Consider the following 25726-nt stretch of genomic DNA (forward strand, 5'->3'; position numbering starts at 1 on the left):
AAAAGAATTAATTTCCTATCCTCTTCTTAGTTTTAAAATAGCAACAAAAAAAACCTTATTTGTTTGCTGACATGGTGAAAGCATGAAGATTGCTAGTGAGTAGTTACAAATCATTAATCATATAAGACAGCCTGAATGATGATTAATTATGACAATTGCTGTGAGATACAACAGCATTAAATATGTTACTTTCATCCTGATGTTTTCCTGGGCTGCTGCTGCTGCTAAGTCGCTTCAGTCGTGTCTGACTCTGTGCGACCCCATAGATGGCAGCCCACCAGGCTCCCCCATCCCTGGGATTCTCCAGGCAAGAACACTGGAGTGGGTTGCCATTTCCTTCTCCAATGCATGAAAGTGAAAAGTGTAAATGAAGTCACTCAGTCGTGTCCAACTCTGTACGGCCCCATAGACAGCAGCCCACTAGGCTCCTCCGTCCATGGGATTTTCCAGGCAAGAGTACTGGAGTGGGGTGCCATTGCCTTCTCCGTGTTTTCCCCCTAGTGGATACCTTTGAGATTTCTTTATACAATGAAGATGCTAAGTAAATTATTCTAAAGGTTGTTTTATTTAAATAATTTTCTGTAACTTTTAATTGTCAAGTAGGAAAATGACAGAAGAAGGAAAAGTAAATTGATATTAATTCACATTTATATGATTTCAAAGTATGTAGATTTTTAAAAAAATGTTTTTTAAATTTTTTGAAAATTGCTAATTAACAAAACAATGGATTGTTTTTGTTGAGAGAAATAAGCATCACTTAGAAAATTTTAAGGCAAGGTGAAGTATGTGAATGAATTAAAAGTTGTTCTCTAGGATAAGTATCAGCCTAAAACAAAAATCCTGTTTAATACATCTGAGTACATTTCTGTATCACCCACCCAAACATGGAAGGCTTAAAAGAGTACAACTATGTATGATGTTAAAAATACTTTAGACTTACAAGTCAATTGTCAATATAAAATTCCTTGAAATTTAGCGTCCAGGAGAACCTTGCATTTATTATAGATGACATATGAATTAGCTGGGCTTCCCAGGTGGCTCAAACAGTAAAGAATTAGCCTGCAATGCAGGAGACCCAGGTTCAGTCCCTGGGTCGGGAAGATACGCTGGAGAAGGGGATGGCTACCCACTCCAGTATTCCTGCACGGAGAATCCCATGGATAGAGGAACCTGGCGGGCTGCAGCCCATGGGATCACAAAGAGTCAGATACAACTGAGCGATACTGCTACTACTGATACTACTTCCTCTTTCATGAAGTAGTTATAAACTAGCCAAATTTATGCTCAGTGTATTGAATTTAGATTCAGAAATGGTTTGGAGATTATTGAATGGTAAAATGTAAGCTTAAAAGGATGAATATTTTAGGTGAAACTTTGTGAAAACATGATATGTGTACATACATGGGGAATTGAAAAGTCAATGAAATAATTTTTTTTTAAATCTGCATATCTATTTCTAACTTAATGTTCTAGATTCTTTCAGTGCCAACTTATCATCATAGGGTGACATAAGATAATATTTTACAGTAGATAGCATATAAAGAGCACTGTGCCTGTTTTATTTAACTGTGTGATGGAAGTCATTATACAGCGTGTGAACTTAAGTAGAGACTATTTTATTTATTGAATATTATTTTCCTAAACAGATATTTCAGAGGGAATAGAGCTCAAAAAAATAGTTGTATTTAACATACACTTGGAATACTTGTTGTAGGAAATAATCAAATTTTTGTAATTTTTCTTTTACGTAAGAAGAAATTTCTAATCCCTGTGCATCAGTCATTCAAGTAGAATTAGTTTGAAATTGTTGAGAAACTACTTTTTTCCAAGTATATATCAAATACTTACCTATGGAAAGAATATCTTCTATTTTAGAATATAGCATAAACTGACCTCCAATGGAAACTTTAGAAAATAATTCCATGTATACAGGTACTACATTGCTTCCAACCATGAAGCCTCATTCCTTCAACCAAAATAGTATACATATATATTTATAATTGGGCTTCTCTGGTGGCTCAGTGGTTAAGAATCTGCCTGCAATGCAAGAGAACCAGGTTCAATCCCTGAGACAGGAATATTCCCTAAAGAAGGGAATGGCAATCCAGTCCGATATGCTTGCCTGGAAAATTCCATGGACAGAGGAGCTTGGTGGGCTACAGTCCATGGGGTCACAAGGAATCGGACACAACTGAGCAACTAACACTTTTTGCACGTTTTTCATATTTATATCTGTTCTAAATTTTATTTGTTTTCATAATTATATTCTAGACCTCACAAAGGGTATTAATACAAGGCAGAAAAATCAATTATTTGTTATTCTTAATAGTTACCTTGAGTTATTTTTTAAAGTAATACAGGACATAAATACATATGTAAATAAGTTTTTGTACAAATAATCAAAATACAGTCAATTATTTTAAAAAGAAAACAAGCAAAAATATACACTTGGCAATTAGTTTTTGAATCTAGAATTTGTGGTCCATTCTTATTTCATTTGCATACACAAGTAGCAATTAATATACAAGAATAAGCAGGAAGATACACCCGAACACCATGTATATGTATTTTCGCTCAGCAAACTTTCATTATTACATTGCAAAGCAAAAGCTGCATGAAATGCATTAAAGCAATCCCATATCATCCATATTTCTCAACAAGTTACATATGTTCAGAAATATTTCGGCATGTGTTTAAACCCTCCAGGACTAAAGTAATGATATCATACATGGGAAGAGCAACTTCTAACCAAAATACTTTTGTATCATGCATACACCCACACACACAGCACTAAGGATAAGCATTTATGGCAAGGTGCGGTGGTGTGTGATTGGCACACAGCAGGCTAGAACAGTGTGGGGTGGGGAAATTTGGATACAAGCGCGAACGTGTATTCTTTCACAGTATACAAAAAGGATCCATTGTACGTTTACAGGGGAAAAGGTAAGGCGTAAAAGATCATATGCAGTGCCTAGGCCAAATGCTAAACCAAGGTAAAACTTTCCCCGGAATAATATGTTTATCAGTGTAAAGCCCTTTGTTATGTGAAGCTTTCTATAATGGGGCAATTTTATTTACTGCCTCGTCTGCCGAATTAAAATACTATGAAAAACATGCAAATCAGTACTCATGAAAAGAAAGGATATTCAGTTAATTTTTAGACTTATCTTGATTATGTTAATTTAATGATTTAGATTGCTTAGACTGTCACTAAGCAAAGTGTATACTTTGGTTTTTTTTTTTTAATGATGAATTCATTTGGCCCAGAGGACTATTAGGTTGAGAAAAATTGTTTTCAAAAAGTGAAAATGATCAACCTTAATTATCATCAACCTGAATGATAATTAGAATGTTATAAAAATAAATGTGATGCATATATTTCTAATCAAATGTATTTGCATTTATTGTATTTTTAAAATGTATTTGTATTTTCTTAAATAATATAGCTAGTAAACCATATTGTTTCTTTTTTAAAAAATAAGTATTTATTGACTGTTAGCAAAGGAAATCTGTATTTTCATCAGAGTTATTTTTGTACTGTTTTGTCAGGCAATATCTAATTGAATATATATTTCATACTAACATTCCTTATATACTGTTTAGTTACTGAAAATTTAAATATATACCTCTCCCAAAGACGCAACTATGTGTTATGAAAATTCAAGGCAATGAATTTTTAAAGAAAATTAGTTAGGATAATCACATAAAACTAATTGGATCATGTGAATTTTCCCCCCAGGGATGAAAATTGAAGACGTAGGTAGCTACAGTGGGAACAACTATGAAATTTTAGTAGAAAAGAAAAATAGTTGAGGAAGTATTATAATATAGGAATATATAATATAGGAATAAATTAATAACTGCTTTAAAATAATCTTTGGTCTAGATACTTGTTATGAAATTAAGATCACTATTCATCTAACAGTATGTCTGTTGTGTATTCACACAATTGTGTCTATTCTTAAGTGAGATTTGTGGTAAAAATTATCTGGAGAGGTATTTTTAAATACACTTTATTCCAGAAATTTTAATTTAGTAGACTGGACTGTTTGGATATGATTTCCCAAGCTAAATTCTTGGGTTTGGGTATATTTAAAATTTAATTAGAGTGATATATTATGGATCTCCAAGTCAAATTACTAATATGCTGTACTGTAGATTACATTTCTAAACACTTAGCCATTCTAATTAGAGGTGTGTCCTTGTTATCTATTTTTAATCAAACATTTCCAAGGATGCTGAAATCAAAATAAAATTAAAAAAAAAACAAAATCATTCATTTACTCTAAAGAATCTCAACATATATTAACATTAAAAATAGTTTGTAAAGATACATAAGTTAGATAAAGCATTTTACTTTTGCCTTATTTTTAGGTCTCTATTTTCTGGCAAGAGGAGCTGTTTATAGAACTTATTTGTACAAATAAATGTCCCATCTATTTTGCAACTACTTTTGTCAAAGTGTATGATTATTTTCTCTACAGAGACTATTATAAGATGCATGTGATATTTCTGTGTAATATATATTTTTAAATTATTTTGACCAAACAAATAACTCAGTTCATAGAATGAAAGTTAACATTTCAAAATTTTTTTACTGAGTGAAGAGAGACAACGGGAATTGTTAGAAAAAGAGAATATTCTTAGCTGAAGGGGATTGGTGGTTGTTCAGCTTCAAGTGTGCAGGGGTCTGTGTTTCCCCACCCAACACTGCCTGAGTGCAGAGGATGCTGTCTGCTTTTTTTTTTTAACTGATGACCACATTCTTCTACTTAAAGTTAAGAAAATGAATTTACCGTGTCTGAGAAACGGTAAAACTTCTCCAATGCAAAAGCTTCTGTCTGTGGGAAGGTAATGGACCATCAGGGATTGAGAAACCAGAGAATCAAGTCATAGATGGTTAAAATATAATTGCACAATTGGCATTCATTGCACAGATCATCTTAACAAATGTAGGTATCATTAATAGTTTCTCACATACATAAGCTATCCAGCCCCAGAGTATGAACTAAAAAAAAAAAAGAATTTCTTTACTGCACTATATCTTAATTACAATATATGTTCACTGAGTATTTCAAATGGTGATTAGAAATACAATCGGATGTTACTATTTTTGCACTTCGACTTCTAGAGTGCCAATCACTAGAAAAATTAATCTTGCTGTCTTTCTGTGAGCTAAATAATAAAGGGTGTCAAATATTTTTATCCCAATACACTTACAGGTGGTAAAACTGAATAAAGAGTTGCTGTGGCATAGATTTTTTTAAGGAGGAACCAGAAATGAGTGTCTAAGTTTGTAGAGCATTATCTTATCCATTGGCTGCTCTGACTGCCGGATATGTGGTGGGTGCAGAAAAGGTCTGAGCTCTCATCTCCCCTTGGAACATCACCTGTGTACGACTCCTCATTTCTGGTGTTGGCAGCACGTGGCTGATACATCCTACACTGAAGGAAGGAGAAGAAAGGCAGAAAAATGTAAAATAAATGTGAAAAAGTGAATCAAAATGAGAGGGGGATATAAGTATTGCTTTACTTTTGATTCATGATGTTGGAAGGAAAAATTGTCTTGATCAGTCATTCAGCGGGGAAAAAATGACCACACCTTCACTCCTGGGATACAGAATGCTCTGTCTTATCACAATGTTTCAGCCTGTGCCAGGTATCATGAGAAAAAGGAGAAAATGAGAAGTAAGGGAGGTTAGAAAGAAGTGGAGGGGAAGAGGGGGAGGCAGAGTGAGAAAAGTGTAAGGACACCAGCAGACTAGGAGAGGCTGGGGGCAGGAGATAAAGTTCATCTCTCCACGAAAATATATGTTAATATATAAATGATGTGCTTTAATGCTTATAAAAAATTGGTCAGATACAAGCTCTGGAATTGTTTTTCTGTCAGCCGTCTTACCCAGAGTATTGCAATGCTGAAATTTCTCCCATGCTACAGTGAATCAGGATGTTTACTGGAGCAGGTGATGATTCTGAGGAGTCAATTAGACACTACTGAATAAATTACTGCTTCAGATGTTCAAATTGAGTAGACTCAGCCCTGAGAGATCATGGCTTAGGGTTTTTTTTAACATTTTATAAATATATAAATTACAGTCAGTCCTTCAGAAACCATAAGAAATTCCTTAGAAATTAAATTCTTAAAAATGTATGCTATATATAAACCAGACTATTCATTTTAAGATTTGAGAATGTTTTGACTTAAGTATCTCAGTATATTGGATTCTGGTCACAGTTTTCCTTGTAATATATGACTGTGACATTTCTCTATAGCTTGAGACCATTTGCTTTTTTAAAATGTCAGCTGGCACATTCACATTAAATGTAAACTCAAAGATAGGTTGGCTCACAGAAACTCTTTCAGAAAAGGTTGATTGAAATTATGTGCATATAAAGAGAGATGACATTATAAGTCTTATTAGAGGGGAACTACCTCATCCTGTACATCCAAATCCAATTAGAAGATTACTTCTACAGTTTCCTGTGGTCTCCCAGGGATGTCCCTGATTTATCAGGTGATAGCAAGGCAAAAATACACGTTTACTGTGTTTCCAATGGGGATCCAGAAGAAATGTCTCAAAAACACAAAGATACATATAAGAAAGAGACCACATAGCTTTATGTGAACATCAGAGTATTATAAAATAAATAGATAACATTTGATTAAAAAAATTCAAGGAATTAGTTCAAAAAAAGAAAAAATTAATAGCAATAGTTGATGACTTGTGTCAAGTAAAGCCATCAGAAACATTACAGCATTGCAAATAAGAAATGATAGATTTTATTAGTTGAAGCAAAAAATGATGTTTTTCCAGGACAGATATTAGAAAGAAGTCGATAAAGCTCTCATGTCACCAGATCTGCTGTGTAAAGTATTGGAAAGCAACTAGATGTTACTATTTTCTCCCGGAAGCAATTTTTGACAATGTAAGTTTCAGTTGGACAAAATCAAAGGACAGTCATCTCTTTGAGTTTCTATCTCCATTTTCTTTCTGTACATCCCTATTAAACATAACAAATTCACTTTCCAGGGAGAATTGTATCCCAAGGAACTTCATGCATTTAATCACTTACCTTACTCCTTCTCTTTCGTCGAAATCTCAGAAGTTCTTTGTGTTGTCTTGATACAAAATTTACCGCTGCATATTCCAGAAGTGCTGAAAACACAAAAAGGAGGCACACTGCCATCCAAATATCAATAGCTTTGACATATGAGACCTAACCAGGAAAGAGAGAGTGAGAAAAGTGACTTGTTACTTCCATGGAGAACAAAAATGGACATCTGTTCTAAATTATACCATTTATATACTAGTAATTTTTTACTTAAAATTTTTGTAAGTTTTATGTATTAGTCATACATTGAAATGTGTATTTCTTGCTAACAATTTTTTTTTTCAAATGAAGCACTAGACCAAATGTATGATGAAAGAAAATAAGATGAAAGGTAATTTTATCTTCAGGGTAAGATAGTATCATACTTGAAAAGTGTGCAGTAACATTGAAAGATACCTGCAGAGTAGCAGAATGCTTGAGAAAGTCTGAAGCAATATTGAGATATAGAAAATACTATTGAACTTGTAGCTCCGTATTTTCTTAATTAAAATTTATTTTTTACTTTGAAATAATTTTAACCTTACAGACATGTTGGTGGAACAGTAAAAAGAACTCCCAAGTTCAACAGTTGTTAATGTTTACTTACATTTCTCTCCCTTCCCTTAATCTCGATCTCTTATGTTTTTCTCCCTGAATTATTTGACTATAATATGCAGACATGATGCCCTGATACTTATGTGTTTTTCTAAAAGGACACTCTCCTACACACACTCAGTTGACCTTTCAGGGCTCAGGATAAATTTTGCCAAAATCTGATTCAGAATCCTATGACATCTGTGTTTACCTGAACACACTGTGCTGTAACTGCTTATTGCTTGTTTTCTTTTTGGTTAGAGTGTGAACTCTTTGAGGACAGATGGCATTTGTTTTGTTCACCACCACAGTAGTGTCTGACCGATGTGTGCATATTTGCTGACTGAATGAGCAGATAAATGAAGGTGCAAAATGTTAAAACACCAGGGAGGAGGGAGCCATAGATAATGATTCCTGTGGAAATTCACTATCTCGAGTGATGCTCTGTTAAAACCTGGAACTGAATTGATTTTCTTTTAAAAAGAACTGTCAACTTACACCACTTCCAATGGTGTCAACTTACATGTGAGATGTGCCAACATGGGGGCCCTCTGCATCTCCTCCTGTATCTTAAGTGTGATTTCTGCTGATCAGAAAGAACTCTACCGAGCAGAGACAGAAAGAACTCTACCGAGCAGAGAGATGTATGCCCTCAATTTATTCCATGGTTGTGCTAAGTGTCCGTATGTTTGTAAAGCATAGATTTAAATCTCATGAGTTCTGCAATTGTGTCAGAAATTTCTGGCTGCCCTCAAATGCATATGGTCCCAGAAGATGTAATACAGTTTTCACAGGCACCATCTCAGGCTACACCGTTCCTTGGGAAAATAGGACACATAAAGTGTGTGTGCATTTTTTTTCAACAACCAGGATCTATAATGACATGAACCAAGAGATCAAATAAGAAATTTGGTTTTCAAATGAACCTGACAACTGTTTTCCTATGACAATAGAACTATGCAAACATCATCTATGCAGCCCACATTCTGCTTCTTGTGATCAATACTTGATTGTCGAGACTGAAAAGTCAACTCTCCTCATCCTCTCCTCTGACTCCCACCAACTTCAATTCTCTCTCTCCTCCATCAAGGACAGCAACCACAGGCCCTGGAAGGTTTGGGACTCTAGCACTAATAACTTTAAAATAACACAGCAGTGGGACTTCACTGGTGGTTAAGTGGTTAAGATTCTGTATTTTCAATGCAGGGAGCATGGGTTTGATCCTTGGTCAGGGAAGTAAGATCCTATATGCCATCAAGTGTGGCCAAGAAATAAAAATACATAAATAAATAGTTTTAATAATTCTACCTGTTTAAAAAATAAATAAAATAAAACAGCAGTTTCCTCACCAACACATGGACAACATATTCATGACATATGACACTCATCGCCTGTGATTCTGGTACCGCCTTGTTTCCACCCACTCCTGCCCCTGTCCTTTGTGGCAGCCTCATTCTAATCCAGCCCATCCCCCTGGACCACCGTGCCATGGCCCCATTGTTCACTGTGCTATTGAAACTTGATCTTAAGTAACAGTCTCTCCTTGGTATTATTCCTTGGGTACAGGAGTATGAGAAAATGAAGCCTAAATGTTTGCTGACTAGACACTCTAGGCAGGAGAACCGTTGTCTTGGAAACCAAACCAAAGCCACGTGTGGAAGACTGCTTCCTTCCTGAAGCTCATTCTTCCCCTGGCTCCTTGATCTGCATTCTTTGGGTTTCCTCCCTCCACCCCACCCGACTCGGCTCTCTAGGCCTTTCCTCTTCTTCCTGAGATCCTCAGAGACAGGGCCTGGGCCCCGTCTGTTCTCACACTGAAACTTCTCACTTTCAGCCCTTAACTATTACTTTAGATCCAATTCCTCCTTTGCACTCAGGGCCCCCCGCCTCCGTTTCCTGACTAAACCTCCCGCTAGCCAGTTTCTTACACGACTAGCTTTTGGATGTCTCAGGCTCCTCAGACTTCATTTGACTGAAAAGAGAAGCTAGGAATCTCTACTGGACTCAACCAGCAAACACACACAACTGCCTTTTCCTCCTCATTAAAGGCTAGGCTCTATTCATCTCCAAATCTCACAGCAAAAAACCAAGTCCGGGAATCCTACCTTTTGGCTATTTCTGAAATTTATTGTTTTCTGTCCTTTCTTACTGACATCGTATTGTGTATTGATCTCAACCACCATAATCTGTTTCTCAGTTTCTCTTAGGGCTGAAGTTACAAAGATAGTAAGATAAACAAGGTATATCTTTGTTAAAATTGGGGTATACTTGCTTTACAATGTTTTGTTAGTTTCTGCTGTATACAACAAAGTGAATCAGCTATATGTATACATACATGTATTCTCTCCATCTGGGGACCTCCCTCTTACCCCTCATCCCCCTCTAAGTCATCACAGAGCACTGAACTGAGTTCCCTGTGCTACTGGAACCAACATTCAAGAGGGGGGAAATAGACAGCAAAAGTAATCACACAAATGAAGATAATTTAAGAGAACTGCAATAATGAAACCCCTGTAGGGTCATGGGAAAGGGACAGCGTGAAGGGGGCTGTTAGGTGTGAAGGGGGCTGTTAGGTGGCACAGTTCCTAAAGGCCTCTCCGAGGGTGTGATACAACGACCATCTCAGGCCACTTTCTTACTTGCCCGTCATTCTTCACATTTCTTCCTCTAGTTCTTGGCAGAGACCAAAGGACAAGCTCCATCCTGCCTCAGCAGCTTTGAACTCCCTGTTACTTCTGTCTGAAACACTCCTTCCTTTATGGAACCCTTGCTAAATCCTTCAGACTTTAGCTTAAAAGCCATGATTTCAGGGAAACCTTCTCCAAATGCTCAGATCAGTACAGCCCTTCTCACCTTCTTACCTCCACTTTCCTCCTAGAACCCATCTCTCAAATGACTCATTGCAGTTGCAATGATATTTATCAGTTCTCACAAGGTGACCACTGCTGCTACTGCTACTGCTGCTAAGTCACTTCAGTCGTGTCTGACTCTGTGCGACCCCATAGACCAGAGAACATCATTTAAATGCCCCCCCTTCAGCTAATTACTCTGTTCCACAGCCCCTAAGGGCCATTTTCCTAAAACTCTGGGTGGAGGAATGCAAAAATGAGCATGTCCCTGAGGATTTCAAGGTGAAATATCTATACTGATATTTTAGCAAACTATGTGTTGACAGCAAACACCAAATAATGAATCTTATTATTGACCTTGCCCCACTGTATCATCATTATCCATTTACATATCTTTCTCCTTTTAGACTAATGTATCCTGTGAGTCAAGGCAAGGGCCAGGTCTTATTCAGCTTTGTGTTTCAAGGACCTAACACAGTACCAGTTATATGATGGGCTCTCAGATAATATTCAATTGATTGAACCATGTGGAGTGACTTGCAATCACTGGCCATTTATTATTAGAGAAATAATTATAATAACTAGCATGCCAGGAATGTTCTTAGGAGTGTCTGTAGAACTACTGAGTGTTCTTAGTAATTGTCCAAAAGTAGCACTTTTAATCCGCACAACTATTCCTCTTATAAAGGTGAGGAGACTGAGACATGTGAAATAACTTGTCATTTTATACACTCAGTTCAATTCAGTTCAGTAGCTCAGTCATGTCCGACTCTTTGTGACCCCATGGACTGCAGCATGACAGGCTTCCCTGTCCATCACCAACTCCCAGGGCTTGCTCAAACATGTCCATCAAGTCAGTGATGCCATCCAACCATCTCATTCTCTGTCGTCTCCTTTACACTACCCTGTGTAAAATAGATAGCTAGTGAGAAGCTGCAGTATAACACAAGCTCAGCTCAATGTCCTATGATGACCTGGAGGGGTGAAGGGGGAGGGAGGTTCAAGAGGGAGGGAATGTAAGTATAGCTGATTCACGCTGTTGTACAGCAGAAATTAACACAATATTATAAAGCAATTACAGTCCAATAAAAAAAATAACATCAGATAGCAACTGCTATACACTGAATATGGTCCTTCAAAAATCCTGATGTTGAAATATACCTCTAAGATGATGGTAATAGGAGGTGGGATCTTTGGGGAGTGGTTAGGTCATGAGGGTAGAGCCCTCGTGAATGGGATTGGTGCTCTCATTAAAAGGACCCCAGAGAGTGTGTTGCCTTTTCTATTATGAAAGAACGCAGCCTGTAGATTGCCATATATAAACTAAAAGGTGGGCTCTCACCAGACACTGAATCTGCCAGCACCTTGATCTTGAACTTCCCAGGCTCTAGTTTCTATTGTCTATAAACCACCTCATCTATGATACTCGATCATAGAAACCTGGACAAACTGGATGCTACCAAGTTGCAAAGCTAGGATTTGAATACAGGTCATCTGGCTAAAAAAATCTGTAACTCAACTACTATTATACATCACCTGGTTATTAGGCTCCTTCTATTTAAGCTACCACCATAAATTAACAACTGTGAGCACACTAAGTAGAAATAAGTATCTGTATCTTAATATTCCAGGCTCTTCAAATTTTACATGATAGTTAAGGGTGAAATCATTACATAGTATACACATTGGAGGGTTCTGTATGTTTGTTGATCCTAAAATCCGACAATAAACTTCCTAGTAGACAATGTAGAAAAGGAGTTGTGAGAATGTAATTACCACATCAAAAACCAAGTGTTTGCTCTGCAGAAGCGAAACTCTATCAGGGAAACATTTTACCCTTTGAAATACAATGAGAGTCCCCTGAACAATATTCTTACATTAGTTAGGATGAAGTGTTTTTATGAGACAGTTGCCTACTTGTCACGTGATAATCCAGGAAGAGATCAACTTGATAAATTATTATTTGAATGTGCAGAGAGCTGGGTTACTGCAAAGCCTTATCTTTTTCATTTTAAAAAATAAGTTTTATAATGTGAGGAAGGAATATAAGCATCATTGATTGTACAGACTTCTTAGATCATGTGATTTGTTTTTCCAGAAAAATTCTCTATTTATTTTAACCTGAATGAACTTTTTAGACAACCCAATATTTTGCAATATTATCATTAGAAAACAGAGAAAATCTGCTTCTGGAGTCCTGAAAAGATGCATATTGGATTTTATCATTATTACTTATCCTGGTTATAAAGATTGGAATCCAGTCCCCTTGACCCTGGGAAGCATTTGTGTTCAGGAAACTTGTCTAAGCATGATTTTCTTTATATCTACTTCCAATGATACAAGAAAGTGGGCATAGGAGGATTCAAGCTATGATTTGATAAGAATAACCAACAATCCCAAATCTCACTGGCTTGAAACAGCGAAGGTCAATCCATGTCCACTCAGAGCTGATGGTAACCCTGGACAAGTGTCGTCACACTGTGACCTCAGCTCCTAGTGTGGTCCCTCTCTGGAACACTGGTGGTGACCACAGCAGAGGAAAACCAGAGCACGGGTCATCTCACATTTGGTAATAAATAATCCAGGCCAGAAGAGGCACAGATCACCAGGCTCCAAACTCACTGTTTATGTGTTTGTGCCCGCGTGCTCAGTCACGTCAGGTTCTTTGTGACCCTATTGGCCGCAGGCTGCCAAGCTCCTCTGTCTATGGGATTCTCAAGGCAAGAATACTGGGGTGCGTTACCATCTCCTCCTCCAGGGGATCTTCCAGACCCAGATATGGAACTGAGTCTCCTGCCTTAGCATTAGCCAGAACTATTTACCGTGAACACGAGAAAAACGGACCTGGGAGGTGCAACCTCATCGTGTGTCTGGAAGGGAGACAAAGCCCACAGGTGGCAAAGGAAGTGGAGGTGGGGAAGGGTCTACTTTGTGCTTCTGAAAACTAAACAAGGATTCTGACAAGTCCAGGATTGAAGACAAGTGTGGACTGTGATCTGATCACTGTGATATCTTGAGGGGAGAACTAGAGCAGCTTTCAGTTCTGTTCAGTCTCTCAATCACGTCCAACTCTTTGTAACCTCATGGACTGCAGCACGCCAGGACTCCCTGTCCATCACCAACTGCTGGAGTTCACCCAAACTCATGTCCATTGAGTCGGAGATGCCATCCAACTATCGCATCCTCTGTCGTCCCCTTCTCCTCCCACCTTCAGTCTTTCCCAGCATCAGGGTCTTTTCAAATGAGTCAGCTCTTCACATCAGATGGCCAAAGTATTGGAGTTTCAGCTTCAACATCAGTTCTTCCAATGAATATTCAGGACTGATTTCCTTTAGTATGGACTGCTTGGATCTCCTTGCAGTCCCAGGGACTCTCAAGAGTCTTCACAACACCACAGTTCAAAAGCATCAATCCTTTGGTGCTCAGCTTTCTTTATAGTCCAACTCTCACACCCATACATAACTACTGGAAAAACCATAATCTTGACTAGACAGACCTTGTTGGCAAAGTAATGTCTCTGCTTTTTAATATGCTGTCTAGGCTGGTCACTGTCAGCAGTGATTTTGGAGACCCAGAAAATAGAGTCTGACACTGTTTCCACTGTTTCCCCATCTATTTGCCATGAAGTGATGGGACCAGATGCCATGATCTTCGTTTTCTGAATGTTGAGCTTTAAGCCAACTTTTTCACTCTCTTCTTTCACTTTCATCAAGAGGCTCTTTAGTTCTTTTTCACTTTCTGCCATAAGGGTGGTGTCATCTGCATATCTGAGGTTATTGATATTTCTCCCAGCAATCTTGATTCCAGCTTGTGCTTCTACCAGCCCAGCGCTTCTCATGATGTACTCTGCATATAAGTTAAATAAGCAGGGTGACAATATACAGCCTTGACATACTCCTTTTGCTACTCAGAACCGGTCTGTTGTTCCATGTCCAGTTCTAATTGTTGCTTCCTGACCTGCATACAGATTTCTCAAGAAGCAGGTCAGGTGGTCTGATATTCCCATCACTTTCAGAATTTTCCACAGTTTATTGTGATCCACACAGTCAAAGGCTTTGGCATAGTCAAGAAAGCAGAAATAGATGTTTTTCTGGAACTCTCTTGCTTTTTCAATGATCCAGCAGATGTTGGCAATTTGATTTCTGGTTCCTCTCCCTTTTCTAAATCCAGCTTGAACATCTGGAAGTTCACAGTTCACATATTGTTGAAGCCTGGCTTGGATAATTTTGAGCATTACTTTACTAGCGTGTGAGATGAGTGCAGTTTTGCAGTAGTTTGAGCTTTCTTTGGCATTGCCTTTCTTTTGGATTGGACTGAAAACTGACCTGTTTCAGTCATGTGACCACTGCTGAGTTTTCCTGATATGCTGGCATATTGAGTGCAGCACTTTCACAGCATCATCTTACAGGATTTGAAATAGCTCAACTGGAATTCCATCACCTCCACTAGCTTTCTTTGTAGTGAGGCTTCCTAAAGCCCATTTGACTTCACAATCTAGGATGACTGGCTCTAAGTGAGTGATCACACTATCATGATTATCTGGGTCCTTAAGATCTTTCTTGTACAGTTCTTCTGTGTATTCTTGCCACCTCTTCTTAATATCTTCTGCTTCTGTTAGGTCCATACCATTTCTGTCCTTTATCGAGCCCATCTTTGCATGACATGTTCCCTTGGTATCTCTAATTTTCTTGAAGAGATCTCCAGTCTTTCCCATTCTGTTTTTTTCCTCTATTTCTTTGCACTGATCACTGAGGAAGGCTTTCTTATCTCTCCTTGCTATTCTTTGGAACTCTGCATTAAAATGGGTATATCTTTCCTTTTCTCCTTTGCTTTTTGCTTCTCTTATTTTCACAGCTATTTGTAAGGCCTCCTCAGACAGCCATTTTGCTTTTTTGCATTTCTTTTTCTTGGGGATGGTCTTGATCCTTGTCTCCTGTACAATGTCACAAAGCTCCATCCACAGTTCATCAAGCACTCTATCAGATCTAGTCCTTTAAATCTATATCACACTTCCATTGTATAGTTGTTAGGGATTTGATTTAGGTCATACATAAATGGTCTAGTGGTTTTCCCTACTTTCTTCAGTTTAAGTCTGAATTTGGCAATAAGGAGTTCATGATCTGAGCCACAGTCAACTCACAGAGCAGCTTTAGAGGGCAAAACTCACTGCTTTAGAGAGAGCAGCTGTTAAGTAATGAGAGGACGACAGAGGAAAAAAAAAAAACAAAACAAAACAGTACTGATCTTTAACTCCACATTTGTTCAAACCATGTCAGGTCAGAGTTCAGTAAAATTAGTCACAAGCAGGTTACAGAAGAGTCCAGATAGTGCTCTAAAGTGTTGATTTAATCTAGCAGAGGTAATAGATTTTTCAGATTATAAAGACAGGCAGGCTGCCAGGCAAATTCAAGCATGGGAATGGTGTGCTTGTACTACACAGGGTCTCAAAAAAAAGAAAAAGACTGTGCCTCCAAGTACGGACCATGCTTCACCAGTTAATACTCATCCTTGTCCCTTACTAGTTCCACCAGACCCAACTGTTCACTTATGTGTGCATACACCCTCCAAAGTCAACTGGCTGTGTTCCACTTTGATTCAGGGCAAGAGATGGCTTGCACGTATCTCAGGCAATTCTTTATAAATCAATTTAATGTAAGGCAAATTTTTGGTGAGATAATTAAGTAGCGACAATTTTAGATTACATTCCTTTACAAGATCATTGACTGAGCTAAACCATACGAATGGCACCATCTGCTGTAGTTGAGAAGCTTCTTGTCCAGATGCATAACTTTATCTTACCATGCATAGAAATGATCAAATGGATCGCCTTAGGACAAATACTGTCCTGCTGGTAGATGATAAGGCATGAATGGGTAAATATTGATTAGACTATAAGCCAGACTACTAAATTATAGCAAATTATACTCACTAATTTATGTTATAACCCAGACTACTATTAATCAAGAATTTCTTGAAATAGAAATATATAGTGCACTTATAAGAAGCACAGCTTTGAAGGATAAGAAATTGATTAAACCAGAAAGTGGTGTGAATCTCCAAATCCAATGCAAACCAACATGCAGGCACTCTACAAGGTTAATATCCCAGGACAGTGAACATTTTCTCAATTCTTCTCTCAGTCCAAATTTGCTTTTAATTTGAGAAAGAGGTATAACAAACATCACAGTATATTGCTTTTGATTAGTTAAAACAGTCCTTTCAGTAGGGTGATTCATTATCCGTTGGATGATGATCAATCCTGGTAAATTCTCCCAGTTCCTCTGAATTGTCAAACCGATGAGTAATTCTGGCTGTGAAATGGGCAAGCGGCTCAAAGGTATTTTTCTGAGTTATGCTGAAAAATTTCCTGCTTGTGTCATGGCTTTTTTCCTAGGGGGTTTGTTTCTATCACATTGGTATTTATCTTTCGATCTGTAAAACCCAAATTGTATTACACTTAATCCCTCATTTCTTCCAGTGTAAAAGCTGTATAAGAATTTTGAATATAGTAATGCTTATAGAAAAAGTATTATATTAGTTTCAAAATTATTTTGAGTTTCATTTAAGACTAAAAGCCAGAGAGATGAAGAAAAAAAAAATAGCTTTTTTTTATGTGTTAAAGTAAAATGAAGCAAACTGAAAAAGAAAATGAACTGTCTGCAGGACTGTATTCTTGGAATTCTAGGTGGTGAATCACACAGATTTTGTGAACTCTGATGTTTATCATCCTGGAGGGCAATTCACAACTGCAGAATCCTACATGTTACATTCATACTAATTACAATCCTCATAAACTTAGTAAATGAATGATGCTGCATAGAGTCTTTATTTGCCATGTAAAGGCTTTTACTTTAAGAAATGAAATGACAGAACTGCATTATATCCTAAGTCATGAACTTGACAAATCTTTCCAATCACCAGATGAGAAAAACACAATTAAAAAGGGTAAGGTATTTTGAAAGGTCATTCCATCGTCCCTGACTTAGGCTTCAATTATGGGAGCTTTACTTCCATCTTTTCTATAGGACATGATTCTCAAGACTAGCAAAAAAATCTAGATGTTGCTAGAAATGCTACTTAAGTGCACATTGTTACTGACATTTGTTTATATTTTTTGTGTGTGACCTGCTTAAGGAAACTTGAATTATATTTGTGACTTCTCTCCCCTGTGCATTCTTGCCCTGGAAGTTTTGTATTTCTAGAACATCATCTTTATTATACCTATATACCTTTCTAATACCTTTTCCCAACACCTCAAGATCTGACATTTTCATATTTAACTTCAATCAGAAATCAGGAAGACAGATAAAACTTGTAAGCTATGTCTAACACTGATTTGGGGACCAAATTCTTTATTCCTTTGGCAAAGGGGCAGTTTTACATCAGATTTATCTGTCGGCGGGGAGGGTGGGTCATGGTATGGACTATAGGATTTATGTGAATACAGAAAAGGGAGTTTAAGACATTAAATAGGGTAAAATTGGCTCCAAGTTGCATAAACACCTTTTGTTTGTAAACTTAGCTTGATGTTAAAGCCCCTGCATTATGTCATTTCAAAAATTTTTAAACTTTGTGATTTGATCATATATTTTCTCCAAATTGTGCCATCAGATTTAAGAACTTATGTCATGGCTCTGTCTCTATGTCATCCACAGAGGATCTGCTTGATGATTGTTAAATTCAACTTAATGAGACCTAGTAAGCCTAAATTGTAAGCACTAAGATCAAATATAGAACCAGAGACAATTTTCAATTTCTATTCTTACTATACTCCTTGGAAGGAAAGTTATGACCAACCTAGATAGCATATTCAAAAGCAAAGACATTACTTTGCCAACAAAGGTCCGTCTAGTCAAGGCTATGGTTTTTCCAGTGGTCATGTATGGATGTGAGAGTTGGACTGTGAAGAAGGCTAAGCGCCGAAGAATTGATGCTTTTGAACTGTGGTGTTGGAAAAGACTCTTGAGAGTCCCTTGGACTGCAAGGAGATCCAACCAGTCCATTCTGAAGGAGATCAGCCCTGGGATTTCTTTGGAAGGAATGATGCTAAAGCTGAAACTCCAGTACTTTGGCCACCTCATGCGAAGAGTTGACTCATTGGAAAAGACTCTGATGCTGGGAGGGATTGGGGGCAGGAGGAGAAGGGGACGACAGAGGATGAGATGGCTGGATGGCATCGCTGACTCAATGGACTTGAGTCTGGGTGAACTCTGGGAGTTGGTGATGGACAGGGAGGCCTGGCGTGCTGCGATTCATGGGGGTCTCAAAGAGTCAGACACGACTGAGCAACTGAACTGAACTGAACTGATTCTTACTATGGGATCTACCTATGTTTAGGAATTACTTATTTACTGAAGACAGAAAATACAGTAATAAAATTGTATACTATTTGTATGTAGTATATCTTTTGCTTTTAAAAGAAAGGGCAGGAGTAAATATTTTTTTTTAATTTTTGCACCTTTTTTGTTTCTCTTTTTCCTACAGGAATAAGGCAGGGAAAAAAAAACTATTAACATATTCAATGAAAATACTTTTAAATTAAATATATTACTCACATCAAATACCGTATTATAAAGTTAAATATACTTAATAACTATTGTGTGATGTTAATGAATTAAAAATGAGCCCACTTGTATCATATTTATATTGAACTTGATTGAAGTAATTTTTGTTAACTATACTTTGAATAGATACTAGAATCTTTTTTCAAAAGATTTTTTTTTCTTTAATGTGGACCATTTTTAAAGTTTTTATTGAATGTGTCACAATACTGCTTCTATTTTATGTTTTGGTTTTTTGGCCCCAAAGCATGTGGGATCTTAGCTCTCCCACCATGGACAGAGTTCACACCCCCTTCATTGGAAGGTAACATCTTAACCACTGGACCTCCAGGGAAGACCCAATATTAGAATCTTATATTCAAATAGTGAGAATCAAAACATTATCAACAGTAATAGTTATCAATAGGAAAACCTGATTACTATACAACCCCTCTCCCCATTTAATTACTGCTGATATTTACAATGTACTCTCCTTTATAACTGCAGGGTAGTTTTTTTTTTTTTTTTTTTTTAGGAGAATGAGAACCAGTTAGAAATGGCAATAGTGAATACGAATACTTTATTTTCCTTCCTATCCCCTGCCTTTTCAGTGTAATGCCAATAGACCTCCGTGTGTCCACATAATCATGGTATCCAATTATAAATAACTCCAGTTCATTTCAGTTCAGTTGCTCAGTCATGTCCAACTATTTGCGACCTCATGAATCACAGCATGCCAGGCCTCCCTGTTCATCACCAACTCCCGGAGTTCACTTAAACTCACGTCCATCAAGTCGGTAATGCCATCCAGCCATCTCATCCTCTGTCATCCCCTTTCCCTCCTGCCCCCAATCCCTCCCAGCATCAGAGTCTTTTCCAATGAGTCAACTCTTCACATGAGGTGGCCAAAGTACTGGAGTTTCAGCTTTAGCATCATTCTTTCCAAAGAACACCCAGGGCTGATCTCCTTTAGAATGGACTGGTTGGATCTCCTTGAAGTCCAAGGGACTCTCAAGAGTCTTCTCCAACACCACAGTTCAAAAGTATCTTCGGTGCTCAGATATCTGTTAGATTTATATTATCTAATCATCGTAATCACTTCTATAGTTGATGATTTCAAGAAGAATAAAAGTTAATATGAAAGCTATTGTGATGTTTTCCAGAACCATTGTTTTTATTATACTGAAAGGTAGATACATGCAATATTTAATACCTTTTTCATTAATTTGGTGATTCTCAGGGGTACATATGATTCTTCATAAATAAAAAGTAATTCAACTGAGTTTTTACATTCTTTTTAGAGGGACAAAAAATGGCATATTCTTGCTTTTTAAGTTAACTACTAAGCAAAGTTTAAAAACTCACATTTACTCTATAGAGGTGTATCACATTCTGAGGATAAAAATATGTAAAAGATAGACTATCCTCTCAAAAAGCTACTCCTGGTGGGTTTCACAGACAGACTGAATAAGGGAAGATACCACTGTATACCTAGACTTTCCTGGAGTTTCCTAAAGCAGTTCTTTCTAGAATCATAGTTTATAAATTAAAATTATATTTTGTCCCTCTTATTATTTCCTCTATTCCTACCCATCTCAATACTGAATAAAAAATATATTGAATAATTCCCTGTGTCAAGATCTTAACAACATATTAGTATAAATCAAATATATACTCAAAATAGTTTAATAACTATTACTACTCTCTCTTTCACCTGGATTAAAATCTAATTCTCCCAAGGAGTATTGCTTTTCCACATCTAAAAAAAAATTCACAAAATGTTGGTAATCTCAAAGAGTTTGTGAGAAGGGTTTTGAGGTAAGCGGGTCTAGGCTGTGACTAAGCTGTATAACCTTTCCTTGTGCATGAGGGAGACAGAGTCCTAGAGGAAGAAAGGAGGGAAGATACTTTGAATATACAGTATATACACGAAAATATACTTTGAATATACTTCCTCCTCTTTCTGGACTTTCATTTGCTCTTACAAGAATCATCTCTGGTCTGCTTCCCTATCAATCTGTAGTTCACTCCTTGAAGTCTTAGGCCTGGATGTCCCTGGTCAGAACTTTGGAAGTTCTGACTTTTTGACAATTCAATGTGGCTATCATATACATCTCAAAGTTAACATGCTTAACCATAGAACTAATACCTCTTTGACCTTCCTCATGAGTAAATATTACCACTGCATGCCATTACCCAGCGGAAAGCCACTTTTGACTCCTGATTTTCCCTTAATCCTCAAAATTCAGTTCAGAAGCAAATCCTGTCTCTTTCACCTGCAAATATATTTTATCTAAAAAAAAACTACATCTTTCTAACTCCGCCTGCGATGCTTCATCTCTGCAGCTAGCAACCTAGCCACATCATCCTCGGCTCTGAACTATCGTTTTCATGGTAGCACCTCTGCTTCCATTTTTACCTCTTCTATCTGATCTTCACATAGAAATGAGAGTGATCACTCCTCTCAATAAAATCCTTCCAAAATCCATCCAAAATAAGCTTTATGCTTACCAAGTTTTATAAAACCCTCCATGACCTGGCTCTGTGATCACCACCATTTTTCCTCACTCATTCTACTCCAAATAAATCATGTTAGGAAGCATTCCTAAAGTTTTCTAACTTTGAAAAATTGCTGGCAGTAGGATGCGTTGTCACCCTCTTCTGGCCACCTACTGCCGGCACTGCGGAAATGCCAGATTGCTCCAAGCTCCAAGAAATGAATCACAGGAGTTTTCTTGCTTTGGGCTATCATACTCCTAATTTATGAGACTGTTGAGGCCAGTGCAACAGGAAATTTCAGAGAGGAATCTCAGGTCTATAGTTCACGAGATGCTGACTCAAGTCAGCATTCTCAGAGATTTTCTACTTTGACTTTTACTTGACATATTTCCAAGCTCCTTCTTATCTACAGGACATGTACTGGCACAGAGCCTGACAAAACACTCGGCGATGATCATAAATTAGTGATTTATCATTTCTTCCTCCCACATCTGATAATCCCCTATTGTTTTCCTGAATTTAATTTTGCTTTCCTCCTTCCTAGATTTCGTCAGTAGGAGAATGGTGGATGTTTCCGTGGCAAGATTTTCAGGCATCTGAGGGTTCTTTTGTGAGGGTGAGAATAGCAGATCTTAAGGAGCATGGTTTCACACTTCTATTCCTAAATCCAGTGTGAGCCCTTGCCCTTTGCCTTTCCAAATCACAATATCAGGAGTGCATTTTTTTAAGAGACATTCTACCCTTTTGAATGATCTCATTCAATAGGAAAATTTTTGTTTACTCTCAGACTTCAGTGTATGCCATACTGAATTCCAATGTACAAACTGCTGCACATAAGCAGTGCCTTAAATATCACAAAGGCTAAGATAATTACTAACTCTTAAGATATCTGTTTGCTAATCAATTCTTTTTTATGGGTCAAAAATAAATCTGCTATCATACTTCCAGTGTCTCTATGATCTGAGAGATAGACTTTATATACATCTATGTATGTAATGTAACTGACTTCATACTTGAAAATTTATTCCGTCCCTGAGATCATGATGAAATTAATGCCTTTAACAAAATTTCTTGAGAAAAAGAATGAAGTCATCTCAGACCTCTCTTCCTTTAAAAAAAAAAAAAAACCCTCATGTCTTCATTCTGTTTCTTTTTAATTTCTTTCTTTCTTTATTTCTGCTTCATCCACCCACCCCTTCATGCTCTCCTAATTCTGCCTTAATCTCTTTATCCAGATGTGTTTATGCTGTGCCTCATAGAATTTGTAGTTTCCTTAAACAGATCATTAAGTACCCCCACTTTCTGGATAACAACTTATAGAATGAATGAGCTTTCATTTCTGTTTAGCTCAGTGAGGAAAATCAATGAGTAAACTGGTAATTTCATTTACAAATCGACTATGAAACTTCAACTATTACTCAGAGCCCTTGAGACATTTATATGTGTATAAATAAGCACCTAATATTATAAGCAGATTTACAGTTTTCACTTGGACGATATTTTATAAAACACTAGTTGATATGGATTATTTTGAAAATACAATTATATGTTAATAAAAGTGAACCTTATTTTGAAAGACAACCATTCAATCTTAGCAAGGCAGAGTGAGCATTGCTAAATATTAATTCTTTCAATAGTAAGTAACATTTTTAATGATAAAATATTTTGCCATCAACTTTTACTTATTTAGATATTTAACTGAATAAATTAGTCAGAGATGCAATTCATAGTAAGGTGTAAAGGAAGCCATGACAGCAGATTTATAATTTACTTGGCATGGTGGGAAAATTGCATCAAACATACAAGAAAAGTTAATACGATTTTTTTACATTAATGTACATCATTGTAATGAAAAGAATAGTGGAGCTTATTGGAGGCCAGACAGGATTACTTTATTTAGACAGTAGAAATTTCTTTCTTAGGAACCATTTAGGCGAAGAAAATAATTTTCTGTTGCTGTGCTACTAAATGGATAAAAAGGACTTCTATGTTTTATTTCACCACATCTTTAAAAAAAACAGTACTGGGTCTTTTACAAACCTCATACAGGAATAGTTTTATTTTAATTCTGGCAGCTCAGCACAGACTGAAATATTATGTATTAGATAAGTTTTTCTTTTTATTGACCTATGGCTGCTCAAAAGCCAAAGCAAACACACGTACAAAAAAGTAAACACTGTATTTGGCCCAGGGTGTAAGACTACGGGCATTTTCATACAATATTTGTGAGAGTATAATTGCTATAAATTTTTCTCAAGGGAAATTTGGCAATACAGATCAATGCATACAGCTATCAGTGCAACAATTCCAGTTCTAAGAATTAAAACTAAGAAAATAATACAAAATGCATGTAAAGTTATATATTCATGTATGTATATGTGTGTGTACACATTTGCACATATATATTCATGTATATAACAATCATTATATACATGTTCATTATTGTATTAGTCCTAATAGAGAGTGCATAGATTGTTATGACACATCTATACAGTGGAGTCATATACTGCCGTTTAATCTATAGATTTAACTTACATGCAAGTTTGATATACTTCTAAATATTTAAAAATCTATAAATAATAAATTCTATCGAGCATAAGAGTATTATTGATGTTTAAATAATTGGGGGTCATAACACAAACTATGGATAAGAGATGTCATTGTTTGGTAGAATATTTTCCTTCACCTATGTCTCTGTTTTATAATTTTTTTCTGCCTCGATTATATATTACTTTAAAAACTGGTGATGAATACAGATCTTCCTCAGTTTATGATTGGGTTACATCCAGATAATCCCACTGTAGGTTGAAAATAGCCTTAAGTTGAAAAAGCATTTAATACACCTAACCTATGAATGTCATAGCTTACGCCAGCCTACCTGAAACATGATCAGAACACTTAGTGGGCAAAATCATCGAACCCAAAGCCTGTGTGCTCAGACGCTCAGTCGTGTCTAACTCTTTGCGATGCCATGGACTGTAACCCACCAGGCTCCTCTGTCCTTGGGATCCTCCAGGCAAGAATACTGGAATGACTTGCCATTTCCTCCTACATGGGATCTTCCCAACATTTTATAATAAAGTATTGACTATTTCATGTAACTTATTGAATACTGTACTGTCAGTAAAAAACAGAATGGCTGTCTGGGTACAGAAGGGTTGTGAGTGTATCCACTGTTTACTCCCCTGGTCACATGGCTGATGGGTGCTGTAGATGCCATAACCCAGCATCCTGAGAGCAGATACCATGCAACACTGGGCCAGGAAAAGATCAAAATTCAAGGCTGGAGGTGTGGTTCCTGCTGAATGCTTGTCACTGTCACACCATACAAAAGTCCAAAAAATTTAAGTCGAACTGTCATAAATCAGAGACCAACTGTAAATACACTGAAAAAGATCTGGCAAAAATAATGCCACATATACAAATGAGTGCACGCATGAGTGTCTGCCCTTTCAAGGCACTCACCTTTGGTAAGGAAGCCCGTGATCCTGAACTCTGTGTGGTCATGGTCAGCACAGTGGTTATTCCCAAGGCTACCCGGGCCGGGGCAGCATCCATGTTGATCCAGAAGGAAACCCAGGAGAGAATGACAATCAGGAGGCTTGGAATGTACATCTGGATCAGATAGTAGCCCATTTGTCGTTCAAGATGGAATCGCACTTCTATACATGTAAACTTTCCTGATGGGTTGCAAAATAAATGCAGCAATTGGTAAAAACAGGTCTTCACTATTGCATCAAAGGTCACAATGTTGCTTTCATAATAATTTTGCCTTAAACATTATAATGTTATAATGAAATGGGGTCCTAAGTCATATATGCAAATTGGTTTCTGAAAAATATTTTTTTTTATGTGTATGTTGGCATCTAGAAGCAATGTAATAGAAAAGTGTTCTATTTCAGGAATAATATATAAAATTATTACTTCATATTTTATTAGCACTTCATAGTTGTCTAGGTACTAAAAAGTCTATTATTTCCCATGACTTATGTCTGTTTTTGTACCTTTTTTTAAACACTGTACCTTGAGATTCTAGCCAGGATAATTAGGCAAAAAAAAAAAAAAGGCATTTAGATTGAAAAGTAAGTAGCTCTGTAAGCAGAAGCCATTAACTTTGTATTTAGAAAATCCTAAAAAACTCATTAAAAATCT

At 37.0% G+C, this 25726-nt stretch overlaps 1 protein-coding gene across 1 annotated transcript in view; it reads right to left on the minus strand.

Annotated features, from left to right (window-relative positions):
• The window catches only part of GLRA3 (glycine receptor alpha 3), a 197534-nt gene that overhangs the window by 15965 nt on the left and 155843 nt on the right, over positions 1-25726 (minus strand). The window contains exons 7-8 of the mRNA XM_061424963.1: positions 25040-25254; positions 7075-7218 (exon numbers count right to left, since the gene is read on the minus strand). Of these exons, the coding sequence (XP_061280947.1) occupies positions 7075-7218; positions 25040-25254 (359 nt within the window). The remainder of the gene's footprint in view (positions 1-7074; positions 7219-25039; positions 25255-25726) is intronic.

Source organism: Bos javanicus, chromosome 8 (assembly GCF_032452875.1).
Source record: "Bos javanicus breed banteng chromosome 8, ARS-OSU_banteng_1.0, whole genome shotgun sequence".
Taxonomy (NCBI): Eukaryota; Metazoa; Chordata; class Mammalia; order Artiodactyla; family Bovidae; genus Bos; species Bos javanicus.